General features: G+C 36.9%; 1 protein-coding gene across 2 annotated transcripts in view; it reads right to left on the bottom strand.

Annotated features, from left to right (window-relative positions):
* Window positions 1-15,058, bottom strand: part of LOC140448109 (uncharacterized) — a 134,994-nt gene that overhangs the window by 16,436 nt on the left and 103,500 nt on the right. For both annotated transcript variants that reach the window (XM_072541182.1, XM_072541190.1), the window contains exon 2: window positions 13,497-13,591. In XM_072541182.1, the coding sequence (XP_072397283.1) occupies window positions 13,497-13,559 (63 nt within the window). In that variant the 5' untranslated portion in view covers window positions 13,560-13,591. The remainder of the gene's footprint in view (window positions 1-13,496; window positions 13,592-15,058) is intronic.

Raw genomic sequence — 15,058 nt, 5'->3', positions numbered from 1 at the left:
GATTTTTAGGTATGGTTTTTGGGCCAAAATCTCTCCTGGAAAAAACATACAGAAGGACTTAAAAAGCATGCCAACCAGGATTAAATTTTATTAAAACTATTTCCAGCAAAAAGTGGGGAGCAGATTAAAATACACTATTACATGTATATAAATCTTTAGTTAGATCCAAACTCGACTATGGTGCGATAGTTTATTCATCGAGCAAAGTATTAGTATTAAAAACCTTAGAAACTGTTCAAAACACAGCTCTACGAATAGCTACATGTACGTTTCGAACGACACCAGTTGAAAGTTTACAATGCCTAACAGGAGAACCACCCCTAAGTTTACGATGCAAATATCTTTCTCTCTCATATGCTTCTAAAATAGCTAGTAATAAATAACACCCTACTTATACCAATACGTTCACAGATCGATTTCAAGACACTTTCTCTACAAACAAGACTAGATTCACCATTTTACAAAAGAAACCTTCATGACCTACATCTTGAATTTCCTGAAATTCTCCTAACAAATTTCCTAACTTCTCCACCTTGGTTAATACCAATTCCCAAGATTAATACTTAGCTTAGTAAGTATATATAAAAAAGTGAGACTATAACAGACCTGATCAAACAATCATTTTTAATAGAAATAGAAACTTATAAAAATCACTATAAGATATACACTGACGCATCCAAATCTTCAGACGGTGTTGGTGCAGCCATCCTCACACCCAATACATCCTTAAAATTTAAATTCAATCCCATTACTTCGTCATACACTTCAGAGTTGTTTGCAATATTACAAGCACTTATCCACATAAAAGAGTCGAAACAGTCAACGTCTCTCATAATAACCGATTCACTAAGCTCACTTCACACTATCAAACGTTTATATACCAATAATCCAATTGCCTCACATATCTAATCAGAAATAGAGATTCTAAATAATAATAAGATCACTGTTGACTTCATGTTTGTTCCATCACATTCAGGTATACAAGGAAATGAAGAAGCAGATGAACTAGCCCGCTTAGCATCCTTCAGCCAGAACTCCATTCTTATTAATGAAGTTTCTTCAGATGACTTCAAGTCAGAAATAAAATATAAAGTGTTAAGTTCGTGGCAAAATACGTGAAGTGCATCACAAAATAAACTCAAGGAAATCAAACAATTAGTGAAACCGTGGTTCCAACCTACAGCGAATAGACACGACCAAGTGAGATTAACACGTCTGCGACTAGGACACATTAACATTACACATAAACACCTCTTAACGCGAACTGTGCCGCCAATGTGTGAAAATTGTCAAGTAACACTCTCCGTGAAGCATATACCAGAGCATACACTAACTCAGTGCAAAACATATAAAGCAGCGAGAAAGAAGCACACTATCCCAAATAATATAAAGGAAGCCTTAGGAAAAAACATGAATATTAAAAACACAATAAGTTATCTTAAAGACTCAGGACTGTATCAATTATTGTAATTTTTTCTAACTTTACCTGTATTATATTTTTTTAGGTCGCTAATAACCCTTGTGGTTACAGCGTAAATAAATAAAAAAAAATTACCTGATAACGAAAAAACTTGTTTTCAAAAAGCAGCGTCATTACTACTAAGTATTTAAAACTTATCCATTAAATATATAGAAAATATCACCAAAACAAAACGCACTACATACATAATATGTAAAAATCACTGCTGTTCCTACCAAATAATAAAATAAACTGAAATAAACATCTAATACATACAGGCGTACAGTCCCTTCCTACCTTCTGTCACTTAAATGCGATGCTTAACAAAATGACCTTAACCTATTATGTACTTGACAAGGGTAGACACCTGAAATAATCGTTAACAAAAGAAATGGTTGACACCTTTAACACTCATGAAAAAGTTTATCTTTGTATGAACTCATGATTTACAATGGAAATTTGGCATTTTGGTCAGTGACGTTTCCGGACTTTTGCATTTATGCAAAATATTCAATTAGGCAACTCTTAGGCAACGCAAGGTAATGGTGATGTTTTTAAATGCTGCAAAATACTAAGAGACGTCAAATTTGAAGGTAAAATTCGGTAAATCCCAGTAGAACAAATTATAGAGATCTCGTACTGAAACATCAGTGTCAGTTAGAGGAATACTGGGAAAAAAATTGTGGTGTTACAATTAGAAAAAGAAAATATAAACTAGGACGTAATTAACAAAAGAAAACTCGGAAGATATGATGAAAATGCTTCAATCAGACCACAAATTCTACCATAAATCTTATACCACAAAAAACACAACCTAACAAAATGGTATCCATACAGGCAAAATCTAAAGGCCCGTTTTCACACTACGTCTTATTACTGTACGTTTTGTGGGTCATATAAAACGTACGACAAAATGTACGTTTTGTCCAGTGTATACACACTACGTTTTTCCTTCCGTTTTCTACCTCATTTCTAACTCAGAGTCTTGAGTTGTGTGAAGTTTGTTTAGTGTTTTTTTTTATTATGGAGGAAACACAGCTGCTTTCTTTTATTTTTTCAACTATAAAAATACTATGACTGAGGAAAAAGGGGATGAAGAGGGAAAAGACAAGATGGTCAAGAGAGTGGGCTTCTAAAAAGAAGCCAGTATTCCCACGTCTCGTTACTAAAAGAGGCGAACCAGATGACTGGCGCAATTATTTGTGAATGGACACCTCAGCCTATTGTCAATTGCTAGAGTTGGTAACACCATACATATTGAAATAAGACACCTCATGAGAAAAGCCATTACACCCCATGAAAGACTCACAGCAACTCTCAGATATCTTACAACAAGACGCAGCGTCAAGGACTTGGAGTTCACAATCATAATATCCAAAATAGCGTTAAGCCAAATAATTCCTGAAACCTGTAATGCAATCTACTTAGTTTTAAAAAATAACTACTTAAAAACTTTTATACAATTCAATAAATTCCCCGAAAAAATCGTGAGTGCATTGCCGCAAATCTGACATTATTAGGCTTTTTTTTGTGAAAAATGAAACAAACTGCAGTGGAACTAGTCTTCAAATAAGTCAAGATCGGACGACTTGTCTGAACATGTATTTTCACGTAACGTTTTATCCTATCAGTTCTCGCAAAACTATGCTTCTCCCATCATTTCTACGATCTGACCTTGGATTTCATTTCGATTCGACAAGACGTACGTTTTGCTGTTTACATGCCACGTTTTATTGTATAGGATTTGTCCTATCCAACAAAACGTACAATAAGACGTAGCGTGAAAACCGGCCATAACAGAGTTCCGTTCATTATCCTATGCCTAAGCAGCAGATACAGTTTAAAAATTATTGAAGTAGACTTAGGACGACGTGTGATGCAGAAGTCGATGTATTTTAAAAATACGTTTAAGTTACGGTTATATGAGTAAGGAGATATGCTATAAAATGAATTTTTGCTCTAACATAACCTACACCAAATAAACAACTTTTATTAAAAAAACATATAGGAGATGGACACTGATCATTCTAATCCAGTCAAAAAACGTATATTTAACGAAGTAAATGTACATTAGTGTGACTTAATAAGAATCATAATTATGAGAAACCTGGAACACGCAAAAAACAAAATGATAAAGCGGGAAATAACAATAATGTGGGGAGTTTCAGAAGAAAAACAAAACAAGTTTAGAAATTATATAAAAAATACTATGAAAAAAGTAAATAGTCACATCAAACAGTGATTGAATCATATAAATTATACTGCGAATTATGTGGAATTCCATGTAATATGAATAGGTGTGAAGAATGTCAAGATGAAGCACAGTTTGATTGTAGAAACAGATTTGAAACTAGAGAATCATTATTTCAGTTTATATTGATTATGAAAAGGCTTTCGATCGAGTATAACACAAGTGAATTAATATATTAAGAGATAAAGGAATTGATAGTCGTGACGCGAGGATCATAGAAAAATTATAATGGCATCAAACAGCATCCATTCGAATTAATGGACAGTTGAAAGAGGAATGTATGATTCTAAAAGAAGTTAGACAAGTTTACATACTGTCCCCACTGTTGTTCAATTATATTCTGATTTATTTTAAATTATTAAATATTCAATTTTAACATAATACCCCTTTAACATACCATAATATACTATTACTGAGTGACTAATGACATAAAATCAAGATAAACTCGAGTGTTAGACAGGGTGACATATGAATTCCAAAAATTTTGGTACATTTGGTAAATAAGTTATTTTCCATCAGGATAGCGCATCTGCACACAACACTGAGATTGCAATGCCAAAATAATTTGAATTGATGCCCCAAATTTTGTTTACATCTAATTGCAAGGTAATCCTTATTGCGAAGACTAGGATTCATCTACTTACAATAAATGCATAAAGTTGATGGCATACGTGTTGAGCACATATTATATTATGTCTCTTGTTGAAAGAAACTTACGTTTCATTTTTTCAAAAAAATTACAGGTTAAAACAACATAATCATTTTAATTTGATATGCCAGTAATAGCAGTTGGATTCAACATTTGTTATACGCATGCCTCATCTAATGTTATCAATTGAATCTGACTAGTAAACCAGAACAATCAACTTCTATCGAAACCCTGTATATATTTCCCGCAGCGCCCGTGTCACTCAAAACAGTAAGCGACTGATGTGTAATCTGATATTGCCTAAGAGGTTGCCGACTCGATCAAAACTTTTTGTAATTCACAAAATCCAATTATACACGGTGAATAGTCCACGAGGGGCCTGTAACCCACTATTTACGTGGTCAGGTGTAAAATTTCATTTACACAATAAACGGTCCGACGAATTACATTTTGCTACCTGAATACAAATTCACAAGAATGTTTTGGTTTGTAGATTTTTGTTTTGCAAATAATTATTCCGTATAATAATTAAAAGTACAAATATTCAAAACCCACGGTGGCGTTAAGTTATGTACAATTTTGGAATTAAGTTATTTCTTACATGAAAACATCAAAACAATGATTACAGAAAATAGAAATGTTTGATACTAGATAAATGACAAAAAGGTTGATATTTATCATAAGATAAAATAGATAAGAGTTGCAGCCATGCTACTTTAAAACCCTCGTAAGCCGGTGCGGAATGGTAGAAAAAGCCAGAATTAGGTTTGCAGAATTAGAGAATCACCCAAGCCAGATCCGAGATAATAAGATATGATGCGTTTCATGGATGGAAGCACAAAAGACCAAAACAGCAAATCCTGGCAAACATATAAAGTCTAGATAATTCGTAGTTCCAACAACAGAAGAAGCCATAACACGCAGCACTGTAACAATTTTAATAATTGATGTGTATTTTCAGGACAACCTTAAAAAAAAGATAAAGGCTTCGTCACCGATAAAGTCACCAAAAAAATTAAAAAATACTAACAAAAAGACGGGGTGTAGGGTTGTGTTATAGAGGTAGTACCTTTCATCGGAACGACCACATCGAGCGTCATAGACGGGAGATGGTTCTTGATAACTGGTCCTCATAAGACACCCAACTCTCACTTATGGCTCCACATGCCACACCCTGGGCAACTGCATTGGTCTGCAGGCTAAACTAAGTGAGGGTAGCCAGATATGGTGAAAATAGCAACGTCTGTACCCAGAATGGGCGGTTGCAAACGGCGTCTGTTCCATAGTGGGCGGCTGAAAACTAAGCCCTGAAGCGGCATGAAGGAAGGCAACGGGATACCACCTTCATTATATTTCCCAAGACAATCACATGAATACATTCAACTCAAAATTATCCGGAGGTATAAATGGTTCCCCAATCGGATCTCCGGGGGGAGCGGTCTTGAATGTTTCAAACGTACGAGTAAACTTAAGAAAGACATTAAAGATAGGCACCTGGAATACACGCATCTTATTTGAAGCCGGGAAGCTGGCTAACCTAACTCAAGAAATGAGCAGATTTGATCTAGATATCCTTGGGATCTCAGAAACCTGGTGGTCTGGATCCGGTAAATGCACTACAGAAAGCGGAACATTCTTTTACTCAGGCAATGATGACCGCGATCATAGAAAAGGCGTCGGGATTATGATAACTAAAAGATTGGTGAGAGCTGTCACAGAGTTTGTACCATATTCCGACCGCACAGCCTTAGTAAAACTTGAAGCGAAGCCAAATAATCTCAACATCATACAGGTTTATGCACCAACTACAGACGCATCAGACGAAGTAGTGGAAAACTTTTATAGTGAAATCAAAGAACTACTTAAATTGACAAAGAAACATGATGTCAACATAATTATGGGAGATTTTAATTCCAAAATAGGGAAGGGCAGATTTGAAGACGTAGTTGGACCCTATGGTCTTGGAACAAGGAACGAAAGGGGCGCCAGACTTATACAATTTTGTCAAGAAGAAAACATGAGAGTTACCAACACATGGTTCCAACTCCACCCCCGTCGCCTTTATACTTGGAAATCTCCAGCCGATAGAGCTCAGAACACAATAAGAAATCAAATAGACTTCATTCTTATCAACGGTAGATTCAGCACAACTGTCAAAAGAGCTTGCACATACCCTGGAGCAGATGTCCCTTCTGACCACGTACTATTAGTGGCCGTCATAAAGATGCTCTCATGCAAGAACAAGCCTGAAACTCAACAACAGATAGCACTGGACAAACTGAAAGACCCAATGATATAAGCAGAAATAAGCAATGAAATAAACGCACAAATTCAAATATTGACGACAAACATTGCCGAAGATCTAACACCAACATGGAATACGATTAGAAGTGCTGTAACAGACATCATGAAAAACAGACAGAAGAAATACTATTACTAATGGAAGAACCACGAAGACACAAGAATAACCAAGATGGCAGCAATATGTATGAAAACATTAACAGGCAAATAAAAGCAAAAATAGGAATAGCAAAAAATGAATGGCTTAAGCAACAATGTATCGATCTAGAACATTTACAACGACAGCACGACGGCCGTAATTTACATAAAAAGCTTAAGGAGACTGCTGGAATATACAGAAAACGAAGACCAACTACCATAGTTAATCAGGATAACCAGATAGTGCTGGATGAAAAGGAGAAAATTGATATATGGGAAAATTATATCCAGGAGCTCTTCCATGACGAAAGACCCATGAGTGAAGTTTATACAGACGACCAGCTGACTGGCTCTTCAATCACCAAAGAGGAGATAGAAAAGGCAATATTAAATTCAAAAAACAATAAGGCACCTGGACCAGATGAAATCCCGTCAGAAATACTCAAATTACTGGATGAAAGGGGAATTTCAGCACTACACAAAATATTTAACTTAATTTATGAAACTGGCTGCTATCCTCAACAGTGGTTACGCTCTACCTTTATTCCCCTGCCCAAGAAAGTCAATGCAAAAAGATGTGAGGATCACAGACTCATTAGCCTGATGAGTCACACTTTAAAGATATTCTTAAAAATACTACATCAAAGATTAAACAAAAAATGTGAATGGGACATCAGTGACTCCCAGTTCGGGTTTGGGCAAGGTTTGGGAACACGAGAAGCAATAGTAGCAACACAGGTGCTGGTCCAAAATTGTTACGATCAGAAGAAGGATGTGTTCCTATGCTTTTTAGATTACCAAAAAGCGTTTGATCGTGTCCAACACCACAAGTTAATGCAGATCCTCAAGAAAGTTGATATAGACCAAAAAGACATAAGATGCATTGAAAACTTGTACTGGCATCAAACGGCACAGTTAAAAATAGACAATTCTATATCCAGAAACCCATACATATAAGAAGGGGCGTTCGACAGGGATGTGTGCTTTCCCCTCTTTTATTTAACATTTATTCGGAAGCCATATTTCAAGAGTCTTTGGAGGATGCAAAGATGGGAATCAAAGTGAATGGAGTATTGATCAACAACATACGATATGCTGATGATGGTGTCTTAATTTGTGACAACATAGCCGATCTTCAACAACTTGTCACTATAATCGGAGAATACAGTAAGCGAATGGGATTAGAGATTAATACCAAAAAAACCAAATTTATGATCATCTCCAGAAACTTGGATGCACTTGAAAACTCCACCATAACACTGAATACTAAGTCCATTGAAAGAGTGAGTAAATTTAAATACATGGGATCGTGGCTTTTTGAAGACGGGGCATCGGACAGGGAAGTAAAATGTCGCATTGAGCAAGCTCGACAAGCTTTCGTAAAATTCAAGAAGGTACTGACTTGTTTAGAGTTCGATGTTCAACTGAGACTAAGGTTTACTAAGTGCTACGTGTGGTCAGTGCTACTATATGGCGTAGAGGGCTGGACACTCAAAACGAGAGATATAAACAGATTAGAAGCTTTCGAAATGTGGCTTTATCGCCGTATCCTAAAAATACCATGGACAGCGAAAATCACAAATATAGATGTCCTTAAAAGAATAAACCAAGAACGCCAACTTTTCGAAACCATCAAGAAAAGGAAAACGGCGTATCTAGGTCACATCATGCGAAATGACAAATACCAGTTCCTCCAACTTATAATCGAGGGTAAAATTGAAGGCAAGAGAGGAATGGGACGCAAGAAAATGTCCTGGCTCCGAAACATAAGGCAATGGACAGGGATTAACGACATACAATACATATTGCAAGAAATAGAGAATTAATGGAAAATGTGATCGCTAACATCCATTAGTGGATTTGGATCTGAAAAAGAAGAAGAACAAAAAGACGACAGCCATACAAAAAATCAACAAAACCCCAAAACCTGAGCACGAAGGGCCCACATCCTTTGGCACCGATTCGCCGAACTGGGCGCAGCCTGAAGTTTTAGTTCGATGATACGTCACTACAGAAAGCAGGAAAAGAGCGCCTCATGCTAGCAAGCATTGATCGGGTTAGGATATCGTGTAAGAGTTCTTGTACCCAGGACTTCCAAACGAAAAGCATTTGGCTGATAGTGAGCCCCTATCGCGCCTCAGAGTGCTAAGGAGGGAAAGGGAGTGCCTAGAGCATTGCCACGCGGTGGAGTGGTTCCTGATAACACGAATCAATATACCTCGCTTCAATGAATTGTAACACCCGAATGTCATTTTAAGAGGTGTGCAAGTCTCTCAGACTGGGTTAATCAAATTGCTTGCGGATGCAGGTGTACCCCAGACCTTCTTTTTCTCATCTATCTTTTTTAATAATTTTTTTCGATTTTAAAGCCCTTTACAGTCCATTACAGCCTTTAAAACTCAATGAGTTTACGTGATATTTGGAAAACTGACTAGGTGAAAATGCACCCCACGATTTGTAAACGGAACATTTTGAAGATAAAGTTTGTGAAGAAAAAGACTCCCATAAACCTGAAATGATACTTCATTATAATAAAACAAAATAAGCTATTGACGTAGTGGACAAAATGGCACAACAATACACAACACAGCGCCAAACACAGAGATAGCCCATGGTAATGTTTTATCACTAATTAGATATTTTAGCCATAAACGCTATCAAAATTTGGAAAATAAAAAATCCAAATTACGATGGAAACATTTGAACGCAAGACGAAGTTTTTTATTAGGCTTGGACGGAAATTAGTGAAAGAAAATGTTATCTACAGATATCAAAACACAAATAATATGCACTCTCAGTTACGTCAAATGATTAAAATTGCATATCCTGAATTAGATGATTCTGATGCTCCACGTGGAGCTAACATAGCTTCGGGACAATGTCGGTTTTACTTATGCCAGAGAAAAAAAGACCGAAAGTCCCGGCATTACTGTGTTGTGTCTATAAACTTTTTTGTGTTGCTCACTCTGTGAAAAATTTCATGGGTTTGTTTTGTAACGATAATTAATTTTTTTTTAATGAAGAAATGAGTACTTTGTTTGTAAAATTATGTTTCGTAGTATAATAAACAATTTCTAATTATCGACGATAATCTAATCAATTTCCCCGACGTTTACACATAAAAAAATGGATATACGGATGGGGTGCAAATGCACCCGCACAGTTGTTTACGTAAGAATTAAGGCAGCGCCTTGCGAGGGTTAAGTATCATGAATACGTGAAACTTGGGTACAAAGGTACAAACGGAAAAGGAGTTTGGATTTTTTTCGATTTTTTTTTTGTCACCTTCATAATATAATCTCATATCTAGTAAAACTTCCACTGTCCTCCACTTTTCAAAAGCGGTCACCTCTAATATCGGCCAGTTTCAGAGGCAGGGGACGATTGCGTCTACGGTGCTTGCTATAGTCCAGTGCAGTAAAACGTTGGCAATTACATTGGCGAGTTGTTCACGGTCTTGAGCTTATCGGAATATTTGTTCGGCATTGTGTATTCCTGTTCAATCACGAATGTTCTTGAACTATGAAATTTGTTTAGTTCCAATTCCACTGCGAGGGATTTTGTACCGATATTCTCTAAGAACATGCCCTAGGTATAAAATTTTTCTTATTTTAATAGTTTTCAATAATTCTCGAACGGCATTTGGTTTTTTAACACAGCTTCGTTGGTCTGTATCGCTGTCATAGGTATTCGGACCATTCTATGCAACTACATCTCAAATGCCTATAGCCGATTAATCATATCAGCCTTCACGGTCCAGGTGTCAGTGCTATGTAACAACACTGACCAAACATTGCATTTGATTATCCATCCATCCATCCAATGGCGCTACAGCCCAAATCGGGCCTTGGCCTCCTTCAACAGGCTTCTCCAATCATCTCGATTTACCGCTGTTCTTTTCCATGAACGCGTTCCCAGACAGTTCCTGGCATCCTCATCGACTTCATCTTCCCATCTCTTTTTAGGTTTTCCAACAGGTCTTTTTCCCTGCATTCTTGCATTTAATAATTTTCTGGGGATTCTATTCTCATGCATGCGGACCACGTGCCATGCCCATCGTAATCTCTGCAGTTTAGTATGTTGTGCTAGAGTTGGTTAGCTATATTGCTCGTATATTTCTCTATTATACCTAATTCGCCAGTTGTTGTTTTCACTTATTGGGCCCAGGATCCTACGTAATATTTTTCTGTCAAATACATCTAATGCATTGGCAGATTTCTGTGTCACCACCCATGTTTCACAACCATAACAGACTATGGGCCTGATTATTGTTTTATAGACCCGGAGTTTTGTTTTCCGGTGTACGTCTCGCGATTTGAATATGTGGCCCATCGCGAAATAGGCTTTATTTGCCAGCACAAGCCTTCTATTTATTTCCGGTTCTTCTTCATTGCTTGCGACCAGATCCATTCCTAGGTATGTGAATCTATTTACATGTTCTATATCGTCAATAAAGTGTTGTTGCATCGGTCTATTTGATCTGGTTTGTATGAGTAGTTTTGTTTTATTTGTATTTATTGCTAGCCCTACTGCTTCTGCACTCTGTTTCAACTCAACGTAGGTTTCTTCCGCTGCATTCACTGTTCTGCTCATTATGTTTATATCATCTGCGTATGCTGCTAATTGGGTAGACTTGTTTGTAAGTATGTTATTTCCGCTCACCGTCAACCGTCTAATTACATATTCAAGAACAAGATTAAAGAGCGTTGGAGCTAGTCCGTCGCCTTGTTTCAGTCCTTGCGTTATCGTAAACGCATCAGTGATCTGTTCCTGAATACATAACTGTGCTTCTGTTTCTGTCATTGTCATTTGCACTAGTCGTATTAATTTTGATGGTATGCCAAATTCTTTCAATATATTAGGTAGAATTGTTCTATCTATTGAATCATAGGCTTGTTTAAAATCTACAAAGAGATTGTAAACGTCCATGTCATATTCCCATGCTTTGGCTAGTATTTGTTTAACTGTAAATAGTTCGTCAATGGTAGATCTATTTTGCCTAAACCCTGCCTGATATTCCCCGATGATTTTTTCCGTGAGAGGTTGTAGTCTTCGATTAATGATGTTTGTGAGTATTTTGTATCCCGAACAAAGTAAAGAGATGCCTCTATAATTCTGACACAACAGTTTGTCTCCTTTTTTATGAATAGGGCAGATTATACTTTTCTTCCATTGTTGGGGAATTTCTTCTTCTATCCATATCTCTCGTATTAGCTGGTACATCTGTTGTGTCAAATTCCTTCCTCCTTGCTTGAGTAGTTCTGCCGGTATTTTATCTATTTCCGGTGCTTTATGGCTTTTTTGTATGTGGATTGCCGTTTGAACCTCCTCTAGCGTTGGGGGTCTAGTTAATTCATTTTCTTCTCCATCTTTCCCCAGTTCTTGTTGTTGTACCTCCTGTCGTGCCTGCTGCTGCCTCTGTTGTTGTAATGGTGTAATGGTGGAATTTGATCATGCTTTGACGTAATTTTAGGTTTAAGTTGTGGTTACAGAAGAATTATTTCATTTTTAGAAACATTGTGCGAGCTGCTTAATTCTGAATTTGATATCTTTACTTGGGTTTAGTCGATCTGTAATGTAACATCAACGCATGCAAGATAAATAGATCTTACGGTAAATCGTAAGAAGATCAAATATGAGCACAAACAGGACCATTTTCAATAGCAGGGAACAGTACATAGCGTACGCGGATGATGTGGTGTTACTAGCGAGAACAAAAAACATATAGAAAAAGTTTTCCAGAAATTTTAAGAAGAAGCGCAAAGATACAGTTAACAATAAACCAAACAAAAACGCAATATGGAAATGAGAGGACACAAAACAGATAATAACAAATATATCAAAATGAAAGGTGCAGAAGCTGTTTAAAGTTTTGAAAAAGTGTCAAAATTTGAATACTTACGAGTAACCATAACAATTACGGGAAAACAAAGGAAAGGAGATGGACAGAAGATTAATGAAGGGAAGCAGAGTAATAGGGTCACTAAATTCAATATTGAAAGCAAACAATGTGTCAAGAACAGCTAAACTGAGAGTCTACGAAAGAAAATAGAGATCTGGGAAAGAAAGGAGCTCAAAAAAATCTTCGGAGAAATAAAGACGGCAGGGAATATTTGGAGAAGACGTACACATAAAAAAATAATGAGGATGTATGGAAAACCAATAACTACGGCAAAAATACGATTCCAAAGAGCTAGATGGTTTGGTCACATTATAGGAAAGCCAGAGAATCGAAATGTTAAAACAATACTGAAGGAGGGAGAAATGAGGAAAAAATGAAAAAGATGTTCAAAGAAGAAATGCTTAGAAGCAGTAAAACAAAACTTGTCAGAAATAGGCGTGAGAAATTGAAGAGAGAAAGCAAGAGACCGAAAAAAAAAATAGAGGGAAATAACCAAGTTTGCGGAAATCAGGGGCTTACAAGGCCTGTACAGCTGTTATCCTTTTCTATGTTTTAACAAAGAAATAACTTACACTTTTCTGTTTTCATTTTCATATATCCAAATATATTGTGGTAAAAGTTTAAAATGTTTTTACGGAATATAGGGATAGTGCTCGCTATAACAAGTACATTTAGTACAAGCTGCCAATATGTACTTCTTACGGCATAACATAAGGAAAAACTGCACTCTTGCTTATTTTTTAATATTGTTAGAATTAGATTAAAACTAGAAACACATTGTACATAAAATACTTACTTGATAAGGATTGTTATCTAACGGCAGATGGCGACGTTGTGAAGAAGGCAGACGTCGCGACATCGGAACGTCGCCACTTCACCATTGCTGGAAGCCTATAACAAAAATGAGGGGTTAATTATTTACCTACCTATGGGGTTTTTAAAAAAATATATTTTTTACACTACATATTGCACCATTTTTATGCATACTACAGGACTAATATACAATAATCAAAGTCAAGGAGTCACGGACACTAGTGAAAAGAAATTTTTTTTACTGTTGTATGCCATCAGTGTTGGCAGTAAAAATTTTAGAAAGTTAGATAATTTATACAATACAAATAATAATTTGAACGCAACAAAGATATCAAAGCAAAGATTCAACAACGAAACAATATATTTAGCATACGAGAAGAGGAATTCATACCTCTAATAATGCAGAACTCAAACAAGTAACCCGATAACACAAAATGGTCTAGGAAACTAAATAAATTATAAGATAAGAAATGTACAAAAAGTATATTGGACATTATTTACCAGAAGGATGAAACACGATCTATATGGAACGCAACAAAAAGTTTGGAAAATCTTTCAAGGAAGAAAAAATTCTTTATTGGAAATAAAAATCTAAACAAAATAGACATAGAACAATAGATAGCCTATATAAAAAACTGTACAATCGAGACAGAATTATCTCAGAGGAGAAAAATCAGAAGTACCATATATTTTATGTAAACTAAAAAAAAACAGATCCTCATGACGAGAAGGTAAACTGTTTTTATCACTAGATAAGGAATCTGCAAACACACGCCGGAGGTAAACACTTCCGACAGTGCTGGGTTCCTAAAACTAAAAACCCCTTCAGGATCACGTCGAAGCTTGTCCCTGATTCGGATCTCGCTGCCCTCCGTAACTCCGATGTGGAAGGGACCAGCTAAACCCCACCCTTCTCATACTAGGGCATCGGGTTGGGATTATCCGTTAGAACATAACTTCTCCCCGATGTCCTTCTTTTGCCCGGATCTCAGTCGCCCGTCATCACACATCAGCTTTTTATCACCGACTCAAACACACTCTCTAACTCGTGCCTTTCATTTACCCATCTGACACACTCTAAACGGGTATGTGACACAATGTCCGAAGCCCCAGCATATAGACAATTGTCAAATTCGGCCATTTTGAACCTGTGCAAGTAGCTAAGGAAGCTCCTGTGTTCTGTGAGCACTTGCGTTAAATAGTAGTCTATGCGCCTGTACTCGCAATCCAGCCAGCTCCGCAGATTCGGTATCAGTGACTTTGTCCACTGTGCCACATCCCCCGTTGCATCTCACTTATCCTGCCACATCTCAATGGATGTGGCATCTCGCTTCCGACGTTCTTCCCTGGTATCTCCCTATTTCTCTGTTGAAATTTCTCTCTCTATCTCCCTCTCTCTATCTCTCACATACAAACACATGTAAGGGGACACAGCCGGTGATCACCCATAGAGCAAGAGCAGACACAGAGCTGTAAGCTCTTGCTACCCGCAGGAGACTACTTAGTTCCGCTCAAGAGAATCTTGTACGCCTGTTTCCAGAGTCG

Source organism: Diabrotica undecimpunctata, chromosome 1, assembly GCF_040954645.1.
Source record: "Diabrotica undecimpunctata isolate CICGRU chromosome 1, icDiaUnde3, whole genome shotgun sequence".
NCBI classification, from domain to species: domain Eukaryota; kingdom Metazoa; phylum Arthropoda; class Insecta; order Coleoptera; family Chrysomelidae; genus Diabrotica; species Diabrotica undecimpunctata.
The sequence above is the reverse complement of the archived record's forward strand: the minus strand, read 5'-3'. Positions and strand labels throughout refer to the sequence as shown.